We start from the raw sequence: 27,676 nt of genomic DNA, 5'->3' as shown, positions 1-27,676 counted from the left end.
CTTTCTTCTGAAAAAATGATGTTCTGGGGAAATACTATGGAAGATAAAAAAGTTAAAACTTTCTTTAAAAAATGCTTGGATTTTGGATAGGTTTGTAACCAATTCAGTGTCAGTAAATAGTGGCAATCATTTAGTTCAGAAAGGAAACATTTTTCTTTTTCGAAAGCTAAATTTTCAACATTATGAAACTACAGGCCCGGAGACCCAACTGCATGCTCAGACCTGCACGCTCAGACCAGCACTTTCAGACCTATCGTTAGGGTTAGGGCTACGTGTCATGTTGCTACTAGCTAGAAAGTGCTGATCTGAGCGTGCAGTTGCAAGATGTCCTCGCTGCAGTGCCCATGCTATTGTGACAGTAGCATTAGGTCTCTGAACCTTCTCACTCTAATATGCTGATTTGTTGCTCAAGAAACATTTCTGGTAACTCTTCATTTTGATTGTCCACATTGCACATTCTGTAAACAGTAAGTAACTGAAACTACAAGTCAGTTAGCAGTCATTACAGTGTTGATTTTCTGCTGAATAATTGCAAATCATTTAGTTTGATGGCAGGTATTCTATATTGACTTTTCTATAACTCAGCTTATAGTATTCCTAAAGTTACTTATAATTTGAACAATATCTAAAGTGGACAATCAAAATAAAGTGTAACCATGTTTGTGCTGCTAAGAGGCATCCCAAAATGAAAATGTACTCACCCTTTATGTAAAAGTCTCTTGTTCAGTTGAACATTAAGGAAGATTTTTGGCTGAAACTACAGTAGCCAATGGCTACCGGCATTTGAAAGTCAACATTATTGGCAAATGGTTTATACCACTTAACTGTAAAAATGAGAACACTCACACTCACTCCACTTGTTCCAAACCAGTATGGGTTTCTTTCTTCTGCCCAGCAGGTCCACAACATCATAAGACGTTATTATTAGGTTAGATTTAGGTCGTGGTGACGGGTGACCAAAATTTAATGTTGTGTTGGAAAGTGACCAAAATCCAGCAATGAGCCAACATCTTAAACCAATGTCATATTGACGTCAAATACTGACATTTATTCAACCAAATTCCAAAGTCGGCTAGATGCAACTTAGGCTTATTCTGAAAACGTACCTCTGTATATAAATAAATATATAAATACATCTCAGGAGGTAAGAATTTTTTGCAGTTTTTGTTTTCGCGAATCCACGAGAGGCCGCTGTGTACACTTTTTGAGATCTCAAATTTCTCTTGCGAGTGCCATCGCACCTGCTGTTCTCGCATAAACCCACCAGAGGCCGCTGTTAACTCTGTTTGACCAACTGAATGATTGACTGACCAACCAATCGACTGACCCATCTTCCTATTTCCCAAAACCCAACCAACTTTATTGATTGACCCACCTACTTACCTAAACCCAACCAACAATTTTCAAAAGCAATCCAGAAAAAGAAAAGCCCTTGTCAGATTTATGCCACATTCTCACACTGTTATTTACTTGTTTATTTTATTTTTTGGAATATGTTTTTGACTTACCATTTTTGGATCCGTTCTTCACCAGACTCGAACCCTGTCGTCGTGCTCAACTTCTCTCTGCGTCTCAAGTCCGCTGACGTACATGACGAGCTAACGGGACGAACTGGTTACAGTGGGAAAGCTGTCCATAAGGTGGTCAGCTGGAGAGCATCATAACACCCTGTAGCTTTCGTTTAAAAATGAAATGCTGTCATACATACCTTTGCCTACAAAATTTGCAGTTTCCAGAAACGTATATAGGACTACGTTTTCAGAATGAGCCTATGTTGGCTAGACTTCATTGTGATAACGTCCACACAACATCAAGTTGTAACATCATTGCATTGGAAAGTGACCAAATCCAACATCTGTTCGATGTTAGACACTGATGTCGGTCTGATATTGGGTTCTGACATCAACCCGATTTTCATTTCCACCCAAAATGCAATGTCCTGTGACGTTGGGGTACAATGACAATCTGAAGTCATGTTGACGTACTGTGCCTGCTGGGTGTTGAACACAAAAGAGGATATTTTTAAAAAATGTTCACCATTGACATTCTGAAATTTAACTACTCCTTGAATAAATTGTTAGAAGCAACAGGTATTTTTTTATTATCAAAAATAGCCTCTCTTTGTATATATGAAGAGTTTAAATGCAAAAACCTCTAAATGCCGTCTGAATTTTTTCCTAAAATGTGCATTTTTTTCCAGCCTCCTTTGTTTGTTAAATTTTTTCACTTTAAAGACAATGAAAAGAACTTCTTTGTCACTATAAAAGTAAAATGACTGAGCCTACAAACAGGCATCTGAGAAAAATGCTAATTTTAGAATAAAATATCATGTTGCATTTAGTGGTTTTTGCACCTAAACTCTTCATGTATAACATTGACATGTTTAAAAAATGACTATAAACCACGTTTTCAGCTAAAAAATGGATGGCCCTGATCATCCGTATCATTATTTCCTATATGTTGGCTAATTCTTAGGTGTGAGCTACTTTAGGAGACTCACATAATGAGGTTCCATCCATATAATTTTTGTGGTATAGTTGTTGAATTTGTGGTCAAGTTCAGGATTTGTTGAGTTCAAGATTCTCATGCTTTTTCAGGTGAACGTTTCTAAGTGTTCAGCATGGATGTGTTTGTGGTACCGCACACTTTCTATCTGCTTGGGAAAGTGCTAACCATTAACTTCCACATTAACTTCTTTCTAAAATGGTTGCATTGAAATCTCTCCTGAACAGCTGAATCACGTGAAAAGTAATCATCAAGACTTTCCTTCACAAAATGGCATTTTTGATCTTTAATTCACAAACATAGCTGGCTTCAAGCAACAAAGGATTCTTCACCAAAGCCCTTTGGTGAAACCTCTCATACAGTTCAGTCGGTGAGAATGTAAACGGATGTTTTAAGCATAACGATTAGCAACTGAACAGGGATTATGCAACTCCATTAGGGCAATAATAAAAACACCCACCCAAATTCTACAGGTTGCTGCAGCGATGCAAAAAGTCACATTGTTTAAGGTCTTTCTTCTTGCTCCATTTCTTGAAAATACAGTACAAAAGTAGAACAGATTACTGTACTGTATATTTGATCAATACTGATGAACTGGATCCGTTCTTGTGTGACATACATCATGGATCTTTCAGATGACTTCACAGAGTTACAGGAAGCAGAAGAATCAGGGTCAGGAAAAGGTAAAGTGTGAAAAGTTTGACAACCAGTCGTGTTATTCTGAATATGTCTGTGTGTGCGTAAATTTAGGTGGCAGTCAATGAGTACATCTCGACAATTCTCTCCTCACCTAATAAAAAAAAAGTATTGCAGAGTTTTACCGCTCCGAGGATTGAGATAAACTTTCATCTGACGGATGGCTTCAGAGCGAGAATATAACAGTGTATTGATTTGATTCTTTCTAACATTTTCAACAAAGACAAAGACAATCATTAGTGTCACTTTTTTATATGATGTTCTTGTTTTTTGTAAATTTCCTCTCGCAGTTTATCCATCATCTCTGACACAGTTCATAGTACAAAACTTTCCTTTAATTTTTTTTTCCTTCCACAAACCAAGAGAGTGTTTCTTTTCAGCCGTCGTGTGTCCTCTAACATTGGAGCCCCCGTTGAGAATGTCTTTGGGGCGAAAACGTTACCCTCAGAGTGATGTAAGGCCCCGGGAGGCCAGCAGGGAGGGGATGAGGGATAGAAGAGCCAGCGGGAGAGTCTGGGCTGTGGGCGGGAAGCGCAGCGACGGCTGGCTGGATTGCAGATCCTCACAAGAGTCACCCTGGCACTGGGTCTTCTCACACAGTATCCCGCCGAAACCTGCCGGACACTGGCAGCGCTGGTGGTGGTGACACACACCGCCGTTCTGACAGCGCAGGAGCACGTTGTCACACACTCGAGCTGTGGGGAGCAGAGAAAAAGAGAGGTGAACACGCATCGCTTTCTTCCCCCCGCTAAGAAACACTTTCCAGGAAAAAAAAAGTGCATCCATCAAGATGATCATCAGGTTGCTGCGCGCGTGATTGTTTATGATGGGCGCTGGCGAGAGGCTCAGCGGTGTCTTTTAAGGACACCACGGGGGATGTTAGTCCCACTGTAATATTGCAGAAGTGATATGATTAATCATACAGTGAGGGGTGGGATTTGGGGGCAGGGAATATATCTTCGTGTGACACATTTTTCAGCATGTGGCTAAAAGTGAAAATAGCATCGCTTACTTTTGGCAAACTACTGAATGCTGGTAGTATTAGGTGATTTGGGCTTTTAGCATATTGTTATTGTCGGGTGAACATTGTATGTTGAAATCTGCTGGATTAAAAAAAAATAAAAAATACTTATACACAATATGTACTTTTTTGTCAATAAATATACAAAAACCACTAGAACATATGTTTTACTGACTTATTACATTATCCCAAATGTTTAGAAGAATCTTCAAATCCAGAGAAATAAGCAATTTTAACTAGTGACATGGACTGTGTCCTGGGTTGTATTGCTAATGACATCACAAACCCTCAATTTCTAGTTTAAAAACAGAGAATGGCAAAACATGCTTCATTATATGTTTTGCATTTTATTACACTGCACGAAGCAGCATTATAAAATATATTTGGTACGCTGTAAAACCCAACAGTCAACTTCAGCAATTAAATTGAGTGTAGTTAACTCTAAATTGACTGAAAGTTAATTCTACTCATTTGAAAAAAGATTTGAACTCCGTGTTGAAGGTAATAAGTTAATTAAATACCCCATTACTTCAACTTAAATGGAGTAAGTACTCATATAGATTAGTTTTTAACTCAAATGGTTTGTTGCAATCGTTTTCCTCAAACAGTTTGAGTTGCTTTAACTTATATGGTTTTACAGTACTCAGTTGGTTTGAGTTCTCTTCATTTAATGGGTTTTACTGTGCTCAAATTGCTTCATTTACTCAAGTGGATTAAGTTATTACCATCAGTAAGTTTTGAAAACTTTAGCTTATCTATGAACGATTTCTGCATAAGTCCCATAGGATGTAACTGCATTCACACCGAAGATGGCGAGAGTGTCAAAGTAAGCTCTGGCAACAACGCTGTGTGCCTTTACTACTCCGATGGCGAGAGCATCGTCAAAATTTGCTTGATTGATATTAGACGTCACGGCGGCGCAGTGGGTAACATGATCACCTCACAGCAAGAAGGTTGCTGGTTCTGGCCCAGGCAGGGTCAGTTGGCATTTTTATGTGGAGTTTGCATGTTCTCCCAGTGTTCGCATGGGTTTCCTCCGGGTGCTAGTTTCCTCCACAGTCCAAAGACAAGTGCTATACAGTAGGTGAACTAAATAAGCTAAATTGGCCATAGTGTATGTGTGTGAATGAGTGTGTATGGGTGTTTCCCAGTACTGGGTTGTGGCTGGAAGGGCATTCGCTGCGTAAATCATTTGCTGAATAAGTTGGAGGAGACCCCTGATTAATAAAGGGACTAAGCTGAAAAGAAAATGAATGAATGAATGATCTCATATTTAAAGGAGGTGTTGCAGTATATCGGCAAATCAGTTACATTCCCGCATAAAAACACGATTTCTAGTGTGAGAACGTTGCACACTTTTTATCAAATTCGTTTAACAATGAAAGATCAATTTGTTGCATGTGATGTGGCTTTGCTCCACTTATCCAATATGTGTCCATATGTCTGAAATATTTTGAAGTAGTTAGCATGAGATTCCCACTTTTTTAAAAGAAAAAAAAAACCTTAATACATATCAGTAACTCGCCAGTAACTTTTTAAATGTATGTCATTGCAAGAAAACATTGTAAATAATTAGAAATCCAGTGACCGCTATATTCAAATTCTTGGGAACAACTGTGGTCAGAACCAAAGTTTACAGGACTGTGTTCTCCTGAATTCACTCACGCGGTGGACTTCAAAATTACGATTGCCTGCTGCCAAACCATGTCATAGCTCATTTCCATAACGTTTACTTGATTTTAACTTTCCTCGATGCCCACACTAGCGAAGACGCACCGCGCCGCTCCTCATTACTTATTGCCGTTGGCTCCCATTGAAAATGACTTCCAGCTACTTTGACACTCTCGCCGCTTTTGGTGTGAATGCCCAGTAATGAAGTCATCAATTCCCATGATTAAACACTCAGCGTATTTTAACTGCGCTTTGGTTTGTTGCAAATACACACCCTCTAGTGGTGAAAATTACATACTGTGACTTTTTACTTAAATATTGCGTCATCAAAGGTGTTTGAGTGACCTTGCATGTGGTAAAACACTTTTATGTGTCATTGTATTATTGAAAAGTTTTATAAGTTTTCTGATGAGTGAATATACAGTTGAAGTCAGAATTTGTAGCCCCCCTGAATTATTAGCCCCTCTGTTTATTTTTCCCCCCAAAATCTGTTTAACAGAGAGCAGTTTTTTTCCAACACATTTCTAAACATAATAGTTTTAATAACTCATTTCTAATAACTGATTCATTTAATGTTTGCCATAATGACAGTAAATAATATTTGACTAGATATTTTTCAAGACACTTCTATACAGCTTGAAGTGACATTTAAAGGCTTAACTGGGTTAATTAGTTTAAGTAGGCAGGTTAGGGTAATTAGGCAAGATATTGTATAATGATGGTTTGTTCTGTAGACTATCGGAAAAAATATAGCTTAAAGGGACTAATAATTTTGACCTTAAAATGGTTTAAAAACTGCTTTTATTCTTGCCGAAATAAAACAAATAAGACTTTTTCCAGAAAAGAAAAATATTATCAGACATACTGTGAAAATTTCCTTGCTCTGTTAAACATCATTTGGGAATTACTTAAAAAATCATCAACAACAACAACAACAACAACAACAACAACAACAACAACAACAACAACAAATAATAATCAAAGGGGGGCTAATATTCTGACTTCAACTGTATTTGTTATGTGTAGCATGGATCTGGTGTTTTCATTAACTTTGCGTATACTTTGCTCTATATCTCTCTGAAATGCATTTCAGTCCATAAAAATCATTCTAGATGAAGTGCTAGTCAAATACTTTAAGTGCAAAACGGTGGTACAAATCATCTTAGAATTAGAAGCTGTTCTACCTTGAGTTGCACTAGAAAATGGTTGTAGATTTAATAATCATAAAACTTTAAAGTGCATTGTAAGGAGAAAAATACAAGCAGGTACAGGACAATCGCAGAATTCCTTGTAACCTTAATGGTTAAAGACCTTAAAGGGCACCCATGATGAAAATCAGCTTTTGTAAGCTGTTTGACAGAAGTGCGTGTAGGTATAGTATGTCTACTGTCATATTGGAGTGATATAAATCCAACATGGCTCTTTTTTTACATTTCTGTCTTTAAAATAGAATCCAAATCCCACTGATTTTGAGGCCCACCGCAACGTGACGTAGGAGTGCGATTTTTCCCGCCTGCTGAATTGATTGACAGACGCCATGTTTCTATAATAACATGTGAATGTTATAAGTTTTATAAGTAAATTTTTTTTTTTAAAACAGAACACGTTTGTAATAAAGACAGTAAAATTACTGTCTAATTCTTAACCGCTATAATCACCAAGGCTGCATAGTGTCAGTAAATGCACATATGTGTGTGTGTGCATACTGCAAACGGCATTTGTGTGCCCAGAAAAGCTTGAATAAACTCCACCACAACTACATGAAATAAACTTACATGATATTTTTGATTAATGAGCTGTATTTCAGCATCATCAGTGTCTGTCTTTATCACTGACTGCTGTTTATCTGATATAAGGCAGGAGAAGCAGACATGCATGTGAGAGCGATGGGCTAGGAGAAGCAGCTCATTTGCATTTAAAGCCACGCTACACTGTAAACAGAAACCACAATGGGCAGATTCTGGAGGCTATAATAAATTATCTGATGGGTGCTTTGAGCTGAAAGTTTACAGACACATTCTGGGGACACCAAATGCTTATCTTACATCTTGTTAAAGGTGTAAAATAGGTCCTTCAATATTACATTTTATTAATATTCTAATTTTATTTAAAAAATAATACTAATAATGGATTTATTAAATAAATGCATAAACTAAATACAAATATATAAATATAAATATGTAAATATAAGTAAATATGTCCAGCTAGGTACAATCTACACATTAACTGGCCTACATTGATAGTGTACTTAAAAAAAACAAATTGTGTGGATACAGGCAAATTTGTAGAATGATATTGTGGACAATTATAAATGAATTTCAGAATGTGCAGAGATGTTAGAATTGCACAGAAATTGTTCAACTTTATTAAAAGACAGACATAAAGAGTGAACAATAGCACTGAAAAATATTAAATGAGATCCAAGGTTTTGACCTGACATCGATGATATGAAAGCAAACAAAATCCAGACTGATTGTGTACATGAAAATTAACCATGGCTTCAATAGAAAAAGTGTATTGAATGTTTTTAATTGCCATCTGTGATTGACTATCATTTGTGTAACCACAAATTTACTACAAATAACATGATTAAAATGTGGTTAATATTTCAAATTCATGGTTGATTTGTGATTACCATGGTTTAAGTCCGATTACCATATTCTTTAGTGTTATTTTTTACCATGTCTATAGCCATTTAAGTTTTTACCTCCAACTAAATTTCAAGTTCAATTTCAAGACAAACAGGAAAGTGGTCTGCAATGAAATCTACGCTCTGCTGCCAATCCGGCCTGAATCACTCTAATCTCCCTTTCCTTGACCTGTAAACAAGCTCTTTAGGGGAAAAGGGATGATTGCTATTGCATTGTACCAGCTTCCATTATTGAGGAAAATATTTGCTTTTGGTGGAGAGATGGGACTATTTGCTCAGAAACTGAGTTTAATTACATGCTGGTTTCTTCATTCAGATGGATTTTGTCTAGAGAAGCAAGGACAGAAGAAACCAGCAATGAACAATAAAACACCTCTTAAACCAGTCTAAATTTATTTCTAGCTTGGCCACACTGGTATTTAGTTGTTTAGTAGTTTATTATTTTTAGCTTCTATCTAAAACCAGTCAAAATCTGTACTGTTTTGCAGTTTTCGTTGACTTAGAAAAGACTACCCAGCAAGCAAAATTCACTTGGCTCAAATCCGGCCTTAAAGCTGGTCTACAAACCACATGAAATGATGGCAATTGTCCACTCCTGTTTGCCAGATATGGGCCACAATTAAGCCAAAGCAATACCACATATCAGCCACAATTCAACCAAATGAAGCGACCCTATTCTGGCACACAGTTTGCTTTTATTCTGGCCTAGATCCGGCCTACACCTTACATTTGCTGGGTGTGGCAAAGTACAAAATTCCCAGCATGCATTGTAGTATAAATACATTATATAGCTTATTGATGCTACAGTTTTCATTATTTGCTTTTGATTCTGCTGTTTATGTTGACGTTGTTGATTTTATCACTTTTAGTCTCCTGTTTGTGATGTTTGTGAGTTTTGTTCATTTTGTTAATTGTCACCATTGTTGAGGTTCATACGCTGATTATTGATGTCTCTGTGAGCAGAAGTTGAACCATAGAATTTTTTTAGCGTATAAACCTTCATAATTCTGTGGCATGTGCAAGCATGTTATTACGTTACTTCTAATAATAGATTAAGCTTTGGTTAACATCAGTGAAATATATTTTTTCATCAGAGGTTGTTCCTCACTTAAATTTATAGGTTTTTTTTTTTACTTGGCTTGTTTGCTGAAATGAATAAAATTTTCAAGTAACGTTCTCAAAGTTACAGCAGCCCAAAAGAAAATTTATATTAAGAGGTTCTGTACTATGAGCCCAACTGACGCAAACACTTTTCTCCATGATGGTTACTTTAGTGTATGTGGCCCACATATGTTTTAAAATAACTGCGCCACATTTGCCAAATCTTCTCTGGGCTGCTTTAGGCTTACAGCCACATTAGCCAGAGCTAATTGTGCCAATTATTTGCTAAAAGTAGCCCACATTTGTTTTAGGATAACTAGGCCACATTTGCCATATCTTCTCTGGGCCACTATAGGCTAATAGCTGGATTAGCCAGAGTTTACTGTGCCGAATATTTGCCAAAAGTGGCCCACATTTGTTTTAAAATAACTAGGCCACATTTGCCATATTTTCTATGGGCCACATTAGGCTCACAGCCACAATAGCCAGAGCTTACTGTGCCAAATATTTGCCAAAAGTGGCCCACATTTGTTTTAAAATAACTGGGCCACATTTGCATTTACACGTGTGAGCCACTTTAGGTTTAGACCCAGATTACCCATAAATGACTATGCCACATTTTTGCCGACTGTTCCCCACATTTGTCCTCCATCATTTGGGCCAAATTTATCATTTTTGACGTGGGCCACATTAGGTTTACCTTCAGATTACATTTTTCCATAAGTGCCAAATCTTTGCCTTAAATGGCCCATATATGAATTTGAATCTTTGGGCTCCCTTTGCCATTGTACAGGTGGGCCACTTCAGGCTCACATTAATTTTGTCTGGGCCGAAAGAATACAACCAGTGCCGCATAACTGTCTAAAGTGGTCCACATTCGTATGCTATTCGTCTTCACTATCTGGGTATCATCCCAACTCAATGACTTAAAGTGACCAATAAAAGTATGTTTTTGTTTAGGGGTGAGAAAGTCTAAAGCCAACATCCCTACTGGCCAACAGACTAGCAAGCTATTAACAAATCATAATAAACCAGTCTTCAAAAACACAACATCCCCTATTTAGTTGAAGGCTTTGTTTCCAGGAGGATGGTTAAACCCCTGACATCTCATCTCATGGAAAATCTGCATTCAGCTGGGGAGATCACAACTTTAAAACTCCTGAAGTATATCCCATTTTGTGTGCCATATGCATCAGATGTTCAAACAACAGTAGATGGTAGTGACATCCAAGTCCATGGAGTTATAACTGGATAATTAATTGCTTTGAGATCAAATGAATGTCAGATTATTGTTGTAAATATCAAACCTGGTATCTGAGGAATACTTTGCTCTTTTTATCCCTCATTCTTTCGTTTTGCTTTATTTGCAGTTGTGAGTTCTTTCTTTTGTCATATTTCGGTGTAATTTTGAGTAAAATTTGCACATACAGTATAAATGATACACCCTGACAGATTTCTAACATTCAGCTAATTTTAAATTAATAGGTCTTATTGGCATTTGGACAAATCTGTTCTGTTGCTTTTATATAAGATTAGTTAATACTAATCTTCGTAGTATTAAAACATAGTATTAAATTATCATAGTATTAAAATATCATTGTATGTTGGTCATCGCTGATTGGTCATTCACAGAGCATAATTTTGAATTGCCAATGGGTCTTAATATTTAACATGCCATATATTTTATGGGCGTTGACGACATGTCAATGATTCTCTCTGACTGTATTTTTGATAATTCACACTGTGTGATTGTCACATGTGATAAGGCACAGATTTGCCTCTGACTTCTGTCTGCAATTCCACAAAACCTGTCACCAGGCAAAAAAATTGGCATAAATTGAATTCAATATTTTTGGTGTTCTGTGTGAGCTGCACTAATTTTGGATTATAATTAGTCAGTGGTGGAAAGAGTACTGAAAAATCATACTCAAATAAAAGTAGCATTACTTGCCTAAAAATGTAGTGCAAGTAGAGTAAAAGTATATGTTGTAAATATTACTCAAAGTATGAGTAAAAAGTAGACCTTTCAAAAGTACTCAAGAGTAGTGAGTATTACACTGTAAAAAGCTGATGCATTTACATGTAATTTGTGGATGTGTGTAAACGTAACATTCTGTAGTGCATTTAGTGATTGCCCAGCAGGCACACAACATCATAAGACGTTAATATTAGGTTAGATTTAGGTTGTGATGTCAGGTGAGCTAAATTCAATGTCTAGCCACCATCTAAGGACGTTATTTTGATGTCAAATGTCGTTGATATTTGGTTGGTTTTAGGTTCTGTTGTGTCTTAAACCAACATCATATTGACATTAAATACTGACATTTATTCGTCAGGTTTTGCAACCAAAATCCTACATCTGACAGACATCATAGTTGTAATGTCAACACAACGTCAAGCTGTAACATTATTAGACGTTTAGGCTGTAGGTTGGACGTTGGACATTGATGTCAGCCTGACATTGAGTTCTGACATCAACCCGATTTTCACATCCAAACAAAATGCAACGTCCCCAATAGCCCATGCTGACTTCTTGTGCTTGCTGAGAGTTTAAAGCCATTTCAGTCATCATACAGTAAACATCTGTCATCTTCTCATCAGTGACATGCATCTAAACAGTCTCTGGGTCAATGTGTGTAAAGATTTTGGACATCTTCTTGGACACTTTAAATGCTTCTAAACAGTTTGCTGCAATTATATGTCGCCCATGTCTTGAGGTAGTTCATTATTATGAGATTTACCTTCTATGTGTGATTTGATTGGACAGGAAGGACAGGACTGATTTTTCCACCCCCCATAGACAAGAAATAATAAAGTAGTGACTGCAGGTTAAAGGAAAGTAGTAAAGTAAAAGTACTGATACTGCACTAAAATGTACTCAAGGGAAAGTAAAAGCACACATTTTTTTAAACTACTTAGTAAAGCACAATTGCTTAGAAAAACTACTCAATTAGAGTAGTTTGAGTATTTGTAATATGTTACTTTACATTACTGTAATTAGTGCTGGGCAACTAATACATTTTTAATTGCAATTAATCACATGACTTTTTCTCAGATTAATTGCATTCTTATACAGGCACTTGAAAGTCAACAATGAATTCAAATGTAGTGTATCACACACTTTTATTTTTAAAGTTCTACTGTTTTGAAAAAAAAGTGAGAGCTTTATGCATGAACTGCATGAAGGACAGGGTCCCTACATAGTTCAATACTCCCTACTAACCTGACATGAACGATTGAAGTGCAAAACATCCCAGGAGTAAGCTAGAGCTAGTGACATGAAGCATTAGGCCAATTACAAATGGTCTCATTGACTTAAGCATGTCGCACAATGGAAGCGCCGTTCAGCGCCGTGACATGGCGCGCACATGACAGTTAAAATTATCACACACCAGACGTGCACATTTGCATAATATTTAACATGAAACTAATCAGATGGCGCTCTGTGGTGTGGCAGAGAAATGAACAGTGTCCTGAGTCGTGGCTGGGTGCCGCGGACAGCCGCCGACTTGTGGCGCCGGTGTGTGTACCCTGATAGAAACCTATGTTTAGAATTCTAAAATGTATGGTGCTGCGTAGCGCTATGCGGTGCTTCTAGTGTGCGACCTGCTTTAGATGCGTGATAATGTCTATCCCAAGCCATTACTGTTCAACAGCCCACCCCTCCTGTGAAAATTATTTTTTTATAATTATTAAAAATATATTAAAATTCTAAAAAAATATTAAAGGTTTTTTTAGATTTTAGATTTAGTATCGTTTTATTTTCTTTCTGTTTTTAGGATATCTATAACCAAGTGTGCCCCAAAATAGTTACAAAATTCACATTTAGAAAATATAAAACTGATATAAACAAAGCTTGTAGTTTGTCACTTCTGTTCAAATGGATCAACGATTTTATTCACATCAACCCTTAGTACAGTTTCTCATCACATCATAACCAATCAAATGCTTTCTAAATTTTCAAATGATCTCTAAATTTCAGCAGTGAAATTTAAACCACACTGAACTGAACTAGGCAACGCAGTGGCACAGTAGGTAGTGCTGTCGCCTCACAGCAAGAAGGTCACTGGTTCGAGCCTCAGCTGGGTCAGTTGGCGTTTCAGTGTGGAGTTTGCATGTTGTACCTGCGTTTGCATGGGTTTCCCCCACAGTCCAAAGACATGCGGTACAGGTGAAATGAGTAGGCTAAATTGTCCGTAGTGTATGTGTGTGAATGAGTGTGTATGGTTGTTTCCCAGTGATGGGTTGCAGCTGGAAGGGCATCCGTTGCGTAAAACATATGCTGGATAAGTTGGCGGATCATTCCGCTGTGGCGACCCCAGATTAATAAAGGGACTAAGACGAAAAGAAAAAGAATGAACTGAACTAAACTGAACTTCAACTCTAAAATCTGGACTTTATTAGAACTTACATGCTAAGCTGCTTTGACACAATCTACACAATCTATCTATATATATACAGCTATTGAATTGAATTGAATAGTATCTGACATGCCCCGCCCCCTTCAATACGCTTCTAATTTGTTTTCATTTGATGCACTTGAGATCAGCCACTCTTACTGGCAGAGAGCTGATAAAACAAAACACTATTGGCTGTTTTTTAAAAAGGAGAGGAGCTGCTCTACGTCCCACCATCTCATCGTGTTTCGGTTGAGATTACATCAAACATCGAATAAAAATTCATATTTCAAAGCACTCACGGTGCCTTTAAATACTGTTGACACACAATAAATTAACTGTCAGCATTAATTAATTGATGTTAATTGCAGTAGGTAAAATATTTAACTTAAAACTATAGTTTAAATATGAACAAAGCCAACTGTTATGATACATTTTTAAAGATTATTTAAAATTATCGTACATATATATACATTTTTACACATTTTTAATGTATAGTGTATTGATTTGTGTATTGATTTGACATATTTGACCCATATTTGGGTTGCAACAATCCAGCATTTTTTGAGTGAATTTAGTTTAAAAGTTTGTCTGCATCAAATTAACAAAAGTGATTTTATAGCAAATATTTAAATCAAAATTTTTAATAAATAAATAAATCCCAATTTAAATCAGTATTTACAATGAATCAGTATTTTGTGGCTTTTAATATATAATCAAATGACTATAAATCATTATTGTTGTAATATTCCTGACAAAATGTTTTGGTTTACAAACTATTGTTACACTGAATGACATTTTAATGGGTATCTTCTGTTAATCATAGGAAATGCATTTTTTTTCTCCCTCAACTGACCAGTATGCAACCAAACAAAACAAGAGTGCCATGTTTAAGATTTTAACCACTGAGTACAATTTTAACACTTATATATGACATTTTAAAAAATCATATCTTCCCATGAAAAAGCCCATCTGGCATGGTTTAACTGGTACTCAGAAAAGCTCAGTGTCCATTTTGAGCGACAACTCTAGAAAGATTTTGCTGGGATTTAAACTTTAAATCTCTAGACTTGGAGTTTACTTTGTTCACTGTGTATGGGATTATCCAAATGCTGACAGGCCTCCAGAGGACCCAACAAGAGCTATTGTCTTCCCGGCAGCATCTGTACCCGAGATTAGATTGAAGTGAGGGGTGAAGTTCAAGTGTACTTAAAAGACAGACCCACTGTCGCTGCTCCTTTCTTTAAATATGTACACGGACATTGAAAATACACAAGCTCACATCAAGCTCACAGTCTTCACTTTCAGTCAGTACATTTACTGTACATGGACAACAATATTCAGATATTCACACAATCAAGATGATACTCTGATTAGCTCATTAAATTAGACCGAATTTGGTTGTAAGCATACATTTAATTTTTATTTTGTGTCCCTTTAAATGCAAATGAGCTGGTGCTTCCCAGAAGATGGTTAAGCCTTTATACACCATTCTGATGAGAACACCAAAAATGTAATACATACACAAATCACACTGGCCTCTTTTTTCCTACCAGAACAATAATATCAGAAAATATATAGCAGGAAAAAAATACTGGATTGTCCATTTTATGTTTTCTTGGTTGGTAGATGCACCCAATTATAGCACTTAAACATTGTCAGATTTTCATATTTCACATGTAAGTGTTAAAAACACCCACTGGCCTTTTTTAATGTTACCATTATTTAGAAAGCATCGCTTTTAAGTTTGATTGATGACATATCAGTTTTCTTTGGCAAATATTGACAAAATTCTTATTATGTTTGAAATTGTCTGATATTGGGATTCTCAAGTATAAACATGTATTTGATCATCAAATCCATCAAATTAAGTAGCTGTTTAAATGGGAGAAGAAATAAATAACCGTTCTGGTGACCTAAACAGTGTGTATCTGATGTAAATAATGCACATTGTCTGTTAATGTTTAAAATGAATACTTATTGTAATGGACCTTTTTTACAAGACTGTTATGACGTGTTTAATGGTCATTATAATCTTAAATCCTTGAAAGTTTTTAATATTTTGCTAAAAAAAAAACGTATGAACATTTATATGCATTTATGAATGTATTATATCATTTTTGCGTCAAATTACAAAAAACGTTATCGCTTACAAAAAAATGACCGCTTATGCGAGGTGTTTCTAATGCAGAGTCTATGGGGCTGAGAGTAATTTTGACGTCATTCTCTCCTCTCGTCACCAGTCTCAGACTATTTTTTTTCCACTTTCTGAAAGTCTTGATAACACCATTGTGGAGTTTTTCTTTTATTATTTCAACAAATAGGATTGTAAAAAAAAATGTTGTACTCTTAGATTCACCGGGCTCTAAGTTTAGCCAGCTATGTTGCCTTCTGCTAACGTGAAAAGGGTCTATTATCTCCATGATCTCTAAGGGTCTATTATCTCCATAGATATCACGATATATTTTATAAATTTTAAATACTGTTTTACTAATACGTATGTGTATTTAAATGTCTGGAACCTAAAATAAACATTATTTGTTTGAAAATACTTATAGTTTGTGAATTATGACAAGCGTTGTGCACCAGCCATAGCGGAAAAGCAGATTTTAATTTAGCAGCCGATCCCATGACACACACTGAACATTCTAATCACACCAGTCTAATCACACATGCGTCAAAGGGTTCAAGTCTGCATGAATCAGAAGTAGGAGCCTGTTCACACGACGAAACGTAACTATTTTCCGTTTTGTTAGTTTAGTGGCTAATTAATGCGAATTCGTAAGAGTTCATATGTACAAACGTGGGGTGCGTTTCCCAAACAACAACATAACTCATGTTTGACACAATCATAGTAGGATGCATCGTTTGCGCAATTAATGATGTAGTGTCATCTGCCTACCTAATACAGAAGTTTTGCAGATCCATTGTTTGAACCACTTTAGCTATAATGTAAAACATCTATAATGACGCTCTAAACGGGGCGGAGTAATAACTTCTTTAGAAAAAGTGCCCATAAATTTTTGTATAAAATTACACACACACACACACACACACACACACCCACGCGCACACACACACACACACACACACACACACACACACACACACACACACACACACACACACACACACACACACACACACACACACACACACACACACACAAATCCAATATTAGTTTTGGTAAAACATGCACTAGTTTTCTTCATTAATTAAAATATATGTAAACAGCACAGATAGGGCCTGTGTTTCTTTTACAAATATTATTGAGAATATGCCATGTTCTATGCTAAAACATAAAATCACTAAGATAACGCATATTCTAATCTCATATATAAATCATATAAATTGTTAATGGTTGTAATTTACAGTAGGCTATATACTATTATTATTATTATTATTATTATTATTATTATTATTATTATTATTGAGTAGTGTATTGTTTATTTATCTTTTATTTTATTTTTTATTTTTTTTGAAAAGTTTACTTTATTTTATTTTTCTGTAAAGCCTAATTAGGGACGAGGGCTGCAAATTAGCTTTATGCTATATGCCCTATGTACGCGGCATCGGTTGACTGTAAAACAATGTCAAGTGCATTGTCCCTGTTAAATGAACAAATAAATAAAAAATAATAAAGTTTCATAAATATTGTGTTGGATAACATGATTTTATTTAACTAAAGTGAATTATCTGTGACGTTAGGTTAAATTGTAAATTGTTACGTAAACACCTTAATAATAATATGATTATTGAGAATAAGGTAAAAACTTGGAAAAACTGATTTCCATATAAATGAACCCCTTGTGAAAGACGTGCAAGGTCATCCGTCACATGTACTGTAGAGTGGCTTGGATTGCATTTGCACTTGTGTTGCGCTTTACCTTCTGACCTAAGAAAAAAGCAAGGTGTGAACTCTGGCCGAGGTCTGTCTCTCCCTAGGAGACATATGTGCTGTATCGCACCTTCTCCGGGAACGGTGGCTTTTTCACACAGTAACAGAACAGAACAGACAGCTCCTGACTTGAGCAATAGTGACGCATGCATTCGACAGATCCATATCCGTCGCCTGATGGGTCAGAGAAAGGGTGCCGTGTTCCTTTTTCAGATGAACAATATCAGACTAGTGTGCTGTGAATATATAACTAAAGATTTTATATAAAGTCAACTTTATTTTCTGCTAGATCTTACTGTTTACTTCTTAGTTTCTTCACTTATATTACATGAGAATTACATTTTCCAGTGTTTACTCTAAAAAAGTAAGACCTTTTCTTCTTCCAACAGTGCCAGATCTCTCTAGATCAGTAGATTTTGACAGAGCTCTCAGGTTTTACTATATCTACAGTACTTGATATACTTCTCAGAAACTTGTACTTAACTTTACACTTAATAATACTATATAATAATATAATAAATATTATAAGCATTCAGATAAATACTTAATGTTTGTATTATTAATATTTAATTTATGTATTATGAATACTTACTGAATCATGTAAAGCTTTTCATTGACCTTCAGGGGTCTGAGGTGATTTTGGGGCCCCTAAGATATTTTGACATGCCCTGATATCTGTGATTATTTCAGCTACTTATTACATAGTACTGGCCAACATGTATTTTTTTTGTAGTTAGCACAAATTGTGCTACAATAATGTTTGAGAAATTATACAAACTATACAAACTATACAATATTATATTTGTGCATATACATTAGATTAGTCATTACTGAAGCCAAATCTTGAGCTTATCTAACAACATGACTTATGTTAACGGTCCAAAATTAATGTATAGGCTAGAGTTTTTGTTTCTACTAAACAATGGTCAAATTTACTTATTCATATAAAGCAATATACTCATTTATTTTTTCTGAGACTAAAAACTTTAACTAAAAAGGCCATTCTTTATTATTGACAAAGTGTATGATTTGCATATTAAAAAGCCTGCTAAAAGCTTTTTATAGTTATCAGATATTATCATAAATATAGGGTCAGCAGAATTTGATTTTATATTCATATTGCAGAAAAGAACAAACCAAACCTGCAATGACATATCTGTATGAAAAATGATTTTATTAATAAAATACATAAGAATAAAATAGAGATTTTTTACTAAAAGAATCAAAACAGAATAGTGTGCCTTTTGTTTGTCTTTTATATTATTTTAACATTAACAATTAACTATTCCTTGGGCTGTATTCAAATCAAGTTTAACTTTTACATTAATCTTATACTCTGAGTAATCAGGTTTAGAGTCGATCTACCCAATGTATGAACAGAATTTTGTCAGTTTTAGTTTTTATTCTGTAATAACACAATAAAAACACCCCCTTCATAATAAAGGGTGAACTAATGCTGAAACATTACCAGCTTTCTGGAATTTCCGCCTAGTTCACACGGATCTACTGAAATGGCTAAAAAAATGCATTTTGGTTGCCAGACCAGTAGTTGGTGCGGTGATATCAATCTGAATCAATCTAAATTCATATATATATACTGTTTGGTGCTGTTTCGTTAACATGAACTACTATCAGTGCTAGGCAATAGCGCGTTACTAGTAATGTGTTACTGTAACTGCATTTCTTTTGACAATAGCTTATACTGTAACGGCATTACTTTTGACAATAACTAATACTGTAACGCATTACTTTTGACATAACTAAAACTGTAACACATTACTTTTGACAGTAACTAAAACTGTAACACATTACTTTTGACAGTAACTAATACTGTAACAGCATTACTTTTGACAGTAACTAATACTGTAATGCATTACTTTTGACAGTAACTAATACTGTAACGCATTACTTTTGACAGTAACTCATACTGGAACGCATTACTTTTGACAGTAACTAATACTGTAACGCATTACTTTTGACAGTAACTAATACTGTAACACATTACTTTTGACAGTAACTAATACTGTAACGCATTACTTTTGACAGTAACTAATACTGTAACGCATTACTTTTGACAGTAACTAATACTGTAACGCATTACTTTTGACAGTAACTAAAACTGTAACGCATTACTTTTGACAGTAACTAATACTGTAACACATTACTTTTGACAGTAACTAATACTGTAACGCATTACTTTTGACAGTAACTAATACTGTAACGCATTACTTTTGACAGTAACTAATACTGTTAACACATTACTTTTGACAGTAACTAATACTGTAACACATTACTTTTGACAGTAACTAATACTGTAACGCATTACTTTGACAGTAACTAATACTGTAACGCATTACCTTTGACAGTAACTAATACTGTAAAAGCACTACTTTTGACAGAAACTAATACTGTAACGGCATTACTTTTGACAGTAACTAATACTGTAACGCATTACTTTTGACAGAAACGAATACTGTAATGCATTACTTTTGACAGTAACTAATACTGTAATGCATTACTTTTGACTAACTAATACTGTAACGGCATTACTTTTGACAGTAACTAATACTGTAATGCATGACTTTTGACGGTAACTAATACTGTAAAGGCATTACTTTTGACAGTAACTAATACTGTAACACAATACTTTTGACAGTAACTAAACTGTAACGCATTACTTTTGACAGTAACTAATACTGTAACACAATACTTTTGACAGTAACCAATACTGTAACGCATTGCTTTTGACAGTAACTAAAACTGTAACGCATTACTTTTGACAGTAATTAATACTGTAACACATTACTTTTGACAGTAACTAATACTGTAACACATTACTTTTGACTAACTAATACTATAACGCATTACTTTTGACAGAAACTAATACTGTAACGGCATTGCTTTTGACAGTAACTAATACTGTAACGCATTACCTTTGACAGTAACTAATACTGTAAAGGCATTACTTTTGACAGTAACTAATACTGTAACACAATACCTTTGACAGTAACTAAAACTGTAAACGCATTACTTTGACAGTAACTATACTGTAAAGGCATTACTTTTTGACAGTAACTAATACTGTTACGGCATTACTTTTGACAGTAACTCATACTGTAACACATTACTTTTGACAGTAACTAATACTGTAACACAATACTTTTGACAGTAACCAATACTGTAACGCATTGCTTTTGACAGTAACTAAAACTGTAACGCATTACTTTTGACAGTAATTAATACTGTAAAACATTACTTTTGACAGTAACTAATACTGTAATGCATTACTTTTGACAGTAACTGATACTGTAAGGACATTACTTTTGACAGTAACTAATACTGTAACACATTACTTTTGACTAACTAATACTATAACGCATTACTTTTGACAGAAACTAATACTGTAACGGCATTACTTTTGACAGTAACTAATACTGTAACGCATTACCTTTGACAGTAACTAATACTATAACACATTACTTTTGACAGAAACGAATACTGTAACACATTACTTTTGACAGTAACTAATACTGTAACGGCATTGCTTTTGACAGTAACTAATACTGTAACGCATTACCTTTGACAGTAACTTATACTGTAAAGGCATTACTTTTGACAGTAACTAATACTGTAACACAATACTTTTGACAGTAACTAAAACTGTAACGCATTACTTTTGACAGTAACTAATACTGTAAAGGCATTACTTTTGACAGTAACTAATACTGTAAAACATTACTTTTGACAGTAACTAATACTGTTACGGCATTACTTTTGACAGTAACTCATACTGTAACACATTACTTTTGACAGTAACTAATACTGTAACACAATACTTTTGACAGTAACCAATACTGTAACGCATTGCTTTTGACAGTAACTAAAACTGTAACGCATTACTTTTGACAGTAATTAATACTGTAACACATTACTTTTGACAGTAACTAATACTGTAATGCATTACTTTTGACAGTAACTGATACTGTAAGGACATTACTTTTGACAGTAATTAATACTGTAACACATTACTTTTGACTAACTAATACTATAACGCATTACTTTTGACAGAAACTAATACTGTAACGCATTACCTTTGACAGTAACTAATACTGTAAAGGCATTACTTTTGACAGTAACTAATACTATAACGCATTACTTTTGACAGAAACTAATACTGTAAAGGCATTACTTTTGACTAACTAATACTATAACACATTACTTTTGACAGAAACGAATACTGTAACGCATTACTTTTGACAGTAACTAATACTGTAACGCATTACTTTTGACAGTAACTAATACTGTAACGCATTACTTTTGACAGTAACTAATACTGTAAAGGCATTACTTTTGACAATAAATAATACTGTAACGCATTACCTTGACAGTAACTAAAACTGTAAAGGCATTACTTTTGACAGTAACTAATACTGTAATGCATTACTTTTGACAGTAACTAAAACTGTAAAGGCATTACTTTTGACAGTAACTAATACTATAACACATTATATTTAACAGTAACTAATACTGTAACGCATTACTTTTGACAGTAATTAATACTGTAACACATTACTTTTGACAGTAACTAATACTGTAATGCATTACTTTTGACAGTAACTGATACTGTAAGGACATTACTTTTGACAGTAACTAATACTGTAACACATTACTTTTGACTAACTAATACTATAACGCATTACTTTTGACAGAAACTAATACTGTAACGGCATTACTTTTGACAGTAACTAATACTGTAACGCATTACCTTTGACAATAACTAATACTGTAAAGGCATTACTTTTGACAGTAACTTATACTGTAACGCATTACTTTTGACAGTAACTAATACTGTAACGCATTACTTTTGACAGTAACTAATACTATAACGCATTACTTTTGACAGAAACTAATACTGTAACGGCATTACTTTTGACAGTAACTAATACTGTAACGCATTACCTTTGACAATAACTAATACTGTAAAGGCATTACTTTTGACAGTAACTAATACTGTAACGCATTACTTTTGACAGTAACTAATACTGTAACACATTACTTTTGACAGTAACTAATACTGTAAAGGCATTACTTTTGACAATAAATAATACTGTAACGCATTACCTTTGACAGTAACTAAAACTGTAAAGGCATTACTTTTGACAGTAACTAATACTGTAACGCATTACTTTTGACAGTAACTAATACTATAACGCATTACTTTTGACAGTAACTAATACTGAAACGCATTACTTTTGACAGTAACTAATACTGTAACGCATTACTTTTGACAGTAACTAATACTGTAACGCATTACTTTTGACAGTAACTAATTCTGTAACGGCACTACTTTTGACAATAAATAATACTGTAATGCATTACTTTTGACAGTAACTAATACTATAACGCATTACTTTTGACAGTAACTAATACTGTAATGCATTACTTTTGACAGTAACTAATACTATAACGCATTACTTTTGACAGTAACTAATACTGTAATGCATTACTTTTGACAGTAACTAATACTGTAACGTATTACTTTTGACAGTAACTAATACTGTAACGCATTACTTTTGACAGTAACTAATACTGTAACCGCATTACTTTTATGTGTTTGTCCGTTACTTGGTAAGTTAATCCATTTTTTCTGCAGTCTAGCCCACATCTTCCTGTTTACAGCAGATAACTGACGCATTGTGGGATTGGTAGATGCCAAGCAACCACCGTAAAGAAGAGGTGACAGACTGGACAAAAGTCAAGCTAAAGCAAAGATTGAATGCACACGATGTACACCAGGTGTGCACACACGAAAAAAAACGGGTGTGCGCAAGAGAGGCCAAATCTGTGTCCGAAGCTGTCTACTACTCAGTAGGTACTGCATTTTAATTTAAATGTACTACTCAGCCGTTAAAAAAGTATGTTCTATACAGTATGAATGTGAGCAGAATAAATGCAACTCACAGGTACTACATCCGCCATTTTGTCATGAACACGTGACCTACCCACGTGATTTGTGTCGCTTCACTCCCATTCATGAATTCTCTTTCGGGGCATCATGGGATAGCAAAGTGTCCATTTGATGTGCACTTCAGAATCTCGCTGGAAGAAGTAGTAGGTCATCCGGATACTTCTCGCATACTGATTTTCGAATTCTATAAATTCAGACATACTACTCGGCTCACATACTGATTTTAGCATACTATATAGTATAGAAGTATGCAATTTCAAACGCAGCCTAAGTGTGCTCATGAAAGAGACTGAGAGACTATTAACGTTATTATTATTATTATTATTATTATTAATATTAATTACTATGACTAATGCTACTATGTTTGTTGTTTCAAATAAATAAGCACACATGTGTTATCTGTATAACAAAATTGATTAGTTTAGTAGACACAGTGACAAATTTCTGTGATATTTCAGAACACATTATTTAGATGTGTAGTGTTATATTGCTGTGATTTATTTTTTTATTCTTTTACATATTTTTATAGCTGAATACAACAGCAGATTTTGCACTTGAATATTGAATATATATTCTTGATTAAAGGGCACATAGGTTACCCCTTTTTTCATATTTAATATAAGTCTTTTGTGTCCCCAGAATTTGTCTGTAAAGTTTCAGCTCAAAACACCCATCAGATTATTTATTATAGCTGTTTGAAGTGTCTATATTATAGCTAAAAAAAAGTTTTTGCTGTCTTTTTGTACTGGCCCTTTACGGCTAGTGCTCCCCGCCCACCGTTCCCACGTGCCTGTCAGCAATCGCCGCCCTCGGCTGCCTCAGGAAGCAGATCTCATTCTCAATTATATTCTTTTATAATTGTTCTGACACGCGGCTGTGCTGATTAAGTGAATCTGAAGTAAATCGCTGTAATTCATTACACACATGCACTGTTTTTAAAACATTTTAAACTTTTAAAACTCACTCTTGATCACGTTTGATGATGATTGATGATCCTAGCGAACTGAACAGACCTTTTTTTCCCGGCTGCTTTGCGCTCGTCCTGTCTTGATTATATGATTATACATGTGACTACCGGACATGTTAATACGTGCAGCTGTCAATCAATATTGGTGGGCGGGGGGACCGCTCTCCTACGCACAGTTGCGGTCGATCTGAAAACCGCTCCAATTAGTCCACCGTTTTTATGTTGTTAAATTTGAAAAAAAAAAGGACTGGGTGTGTTTATTTCACCCCAATATGACAGTTTACACACTATACTTACACACATTTCTGTCCAAACAGCTTGAAAAGCTTTTTCACCATAGGTGCCCTTTAACATGAATATACACAGCTTACTTTTCATAAGTAGCTGACATTCCACGTTTAATTGGTTAGTTGAAAAATTGCTCATAAATTTCATTTCATGTTTTTGTTTTGTTTAAAATGCAGAACATTTTTGGTTGTCTATAATAGCAGCTTTTTGGTGCTGAGATTCACCAAATGGATTCTGAATGATAATTCAGATTTCTTTCATTTATTTACTTCACAAAGGTTTTGTGTTTGTTGTGCTGTTGCTAGATTTCATACTCAAGCTGTGAAAGAACATGTTTAAGGGTTAAATATAAACGTTTATGATGCTGAAGCAACTATAGTTTTTGGTTTTTTTGTTTCTGCATATACTATTCAGCTGGTTTATCACATTTCATATCTGTGCTGCTGTTCTGACTTAAATAAATAAGTGTTTAAAAATGACTTTTTGTTTAAGTCTGTTTTGTGTTTTAGCTGTGAGGATGCAAATTATTGAACTGAGAAGCTGATCAACAGTGCATTCTCTATGCAGCACTTGAGTGATGTTATAAGGGCATTCATGGGGGCTTTAAAATATTCTTTGGAAAAGAAACTTAAAAATTACTTTCAACAGTAATTTAACAGTAACTTTTTGGCGTAAGTAATCGATAATGTAATTGAGTTAGTTTTTAAATGAAGCAACTAGTAACTGTAACTAGGTACTATTTTTCAGTAAGTAGCACAACACTAACTACTTTCTAACTCATAAATCTCAAACGCACAGATTGCTTATTTTCCAATTATCATTGTTTCCTTCCAGTACATTTTTAAAAAATCTTTCTTATACTGTCGTTAATAAGAAGTTCCACTGCTTTCATCTCCGTAAGAGATGAAGCTCCACTGCTTTTATCTGTAAAAGAGATGATCTCAAGTTATCTGAAATCATTACTCATACATTAAACTTATGGCCTTTTAATTTTTTTCCTTCACTTCTTTCTCTTTCAGAGAGACAGGCAGAAGGACAGGCAGAAGAATCAGATACTTGAGAGTAATTACACTGAAAGGTTATCAGAAGACCCTGATATTGAGGAGGTCATCATGAAACACCTACAGCAGTCTGCTCACTGCTTACAAAGAGAAGATTTCGATCTACTGCCCTGTTTACATTTCATATTAAGAAGTATTTTCTTCAATCTGATCACAACTGGATGATTGGATTTCCAAACAGCATTGTATATCTAAGTAGATTGAAAAAAAAAAGATTGTACAATTGATTTTAATGTCTTCAATTTATTCAAATTCAGTGTGATTATAATTAAAGGTTTTAATTGTATTTTATTTTACACTGTATAGTTTTTTTAAGAATACATTTATACGTGAAAAAATTTAAAAGACAGAAAACTAACTAACTGACTTACTAACTAACTAAATACAACAAAAGAAATGCATATATAGTATAAATGAAATGCTACTAATGTAGAAAATATATATACAGGAAAAAATAATAATTCACTGATGTGCACAAAAACCAGACATTTCTGGTAGGCATTTCTTATGCATAACTTATTTAAACTGCAATATGTAGACAGGGTGGGACATAGAGTAGCTCCTCCCCCTTTTATTAATATCACAGCTCTGCCAGGGTTAAAAGACTATAAAATACACAATAGCTATGTTTCAATCTAAAGATGTGAATTAAACTTATGCGCACAACTGGAATATTGCATATAAGACATGTAAATAAAGCAGCGTTGCCATCCATGTAGTCAAAGAGAACAAAATCGTCACTTGCTGATTAACTGCCACCAAATATCAAAAGTAAAAATGGAATTTACAGAGGTAGGAGAAGCTGCGTGAATCTTTTCTTCATTTAATAAATGACTTGCACCCATAGACTGTAAAAGATATGAACGTAGTATTTGTGATGTCATTCATAGGTTTCTAAAGACCGCAAAAGAAGCAACAAGTAGGCGTGGCCAACCGTCACCATTTTGTTCACGCATCATCATACCCACCGGGGGTGACCAAAGAGGTGGAGCATGAGAGGAGCTACAAACGCCTGGTAGCATTTTGCTTAGACGGGATTTTCTTTAGGAGAAATGCTTAATACTTCATTACCTGCAACTCGTTTGTATTCTGACCACATGTGCTTAGTTGTACACTATATCAATGAAGTGTTTAGTCTTTTAAAAACACTGTTGTAATACACTGAGCCACTAAACATTGTTCTTATGACGTTTTTCTACAGGAGGAAAGTGCGAATTACATCCAAATACTTCAAATATAGTCTGTGTTAGTAAATGCAAGGCTATTTATGAAATCCAGGCATAACACTGTTTGACAACGTTTCAGATGACTGTTTTATAGCATACAGCTAATCAATCTGACAGATTTTGTAGTGCATTACAGGTCTAAAGATAAATTATCCTAAATGAAACAAATAAATTTATAGATATGGTATATAAGTATATAATTTCACTCACCTGGGAAATGGAGACAG

The 27,676-nt window shown here is 34.8% G+C and overlaps 1 protein-coding gene across 2 annotated transcripts in view; it reads right to left on the bottom strand.

Annotated features, from left to right (window-relative positions):
• Positions 1-2,784: 2,784 nt before the first annotated feature.
• LOC130242203 (netrin-G1) overlaps positions 2,785-27,676 on the bottom strand; it is a 148,950-nt gene continuing 124,058 nt past the window's right edge. For both annotated transcript variants that reach the window (XM_056474251.1, XM_056474241.1), the window contains exon 7: positions 2,785-3,896. In XM_056474251.1, the coding sequence (XP_056330226.1) occupies positions 3,646-3,896 (251 nt within the window). In that variant the 3' untranslated portion in view covers positions 2,785-3,645. The remainder of the gene's footprint in view (positions 3,897-27,676) is intronic.

The sequence above is a fragment of the Danio aesculapii genome, chromosome 2 (assembly GCF_903798145.1).
Source record: "Danio aesculapii chromosome 2, fDanAes4.1, whole genome shotgun sequence".
Taxonomy (NCBI): Eukaryota; Metazoa; Chordata; class Actinopteri; order Cypriniformes; family Danionidae; genus Danio; species Danio aesculapii.
The sequence above is the reverse complement of the archived record's forward strand: the minus strand, read 5'-3'. Positions and strand labels throughout refer to the sequence as shown.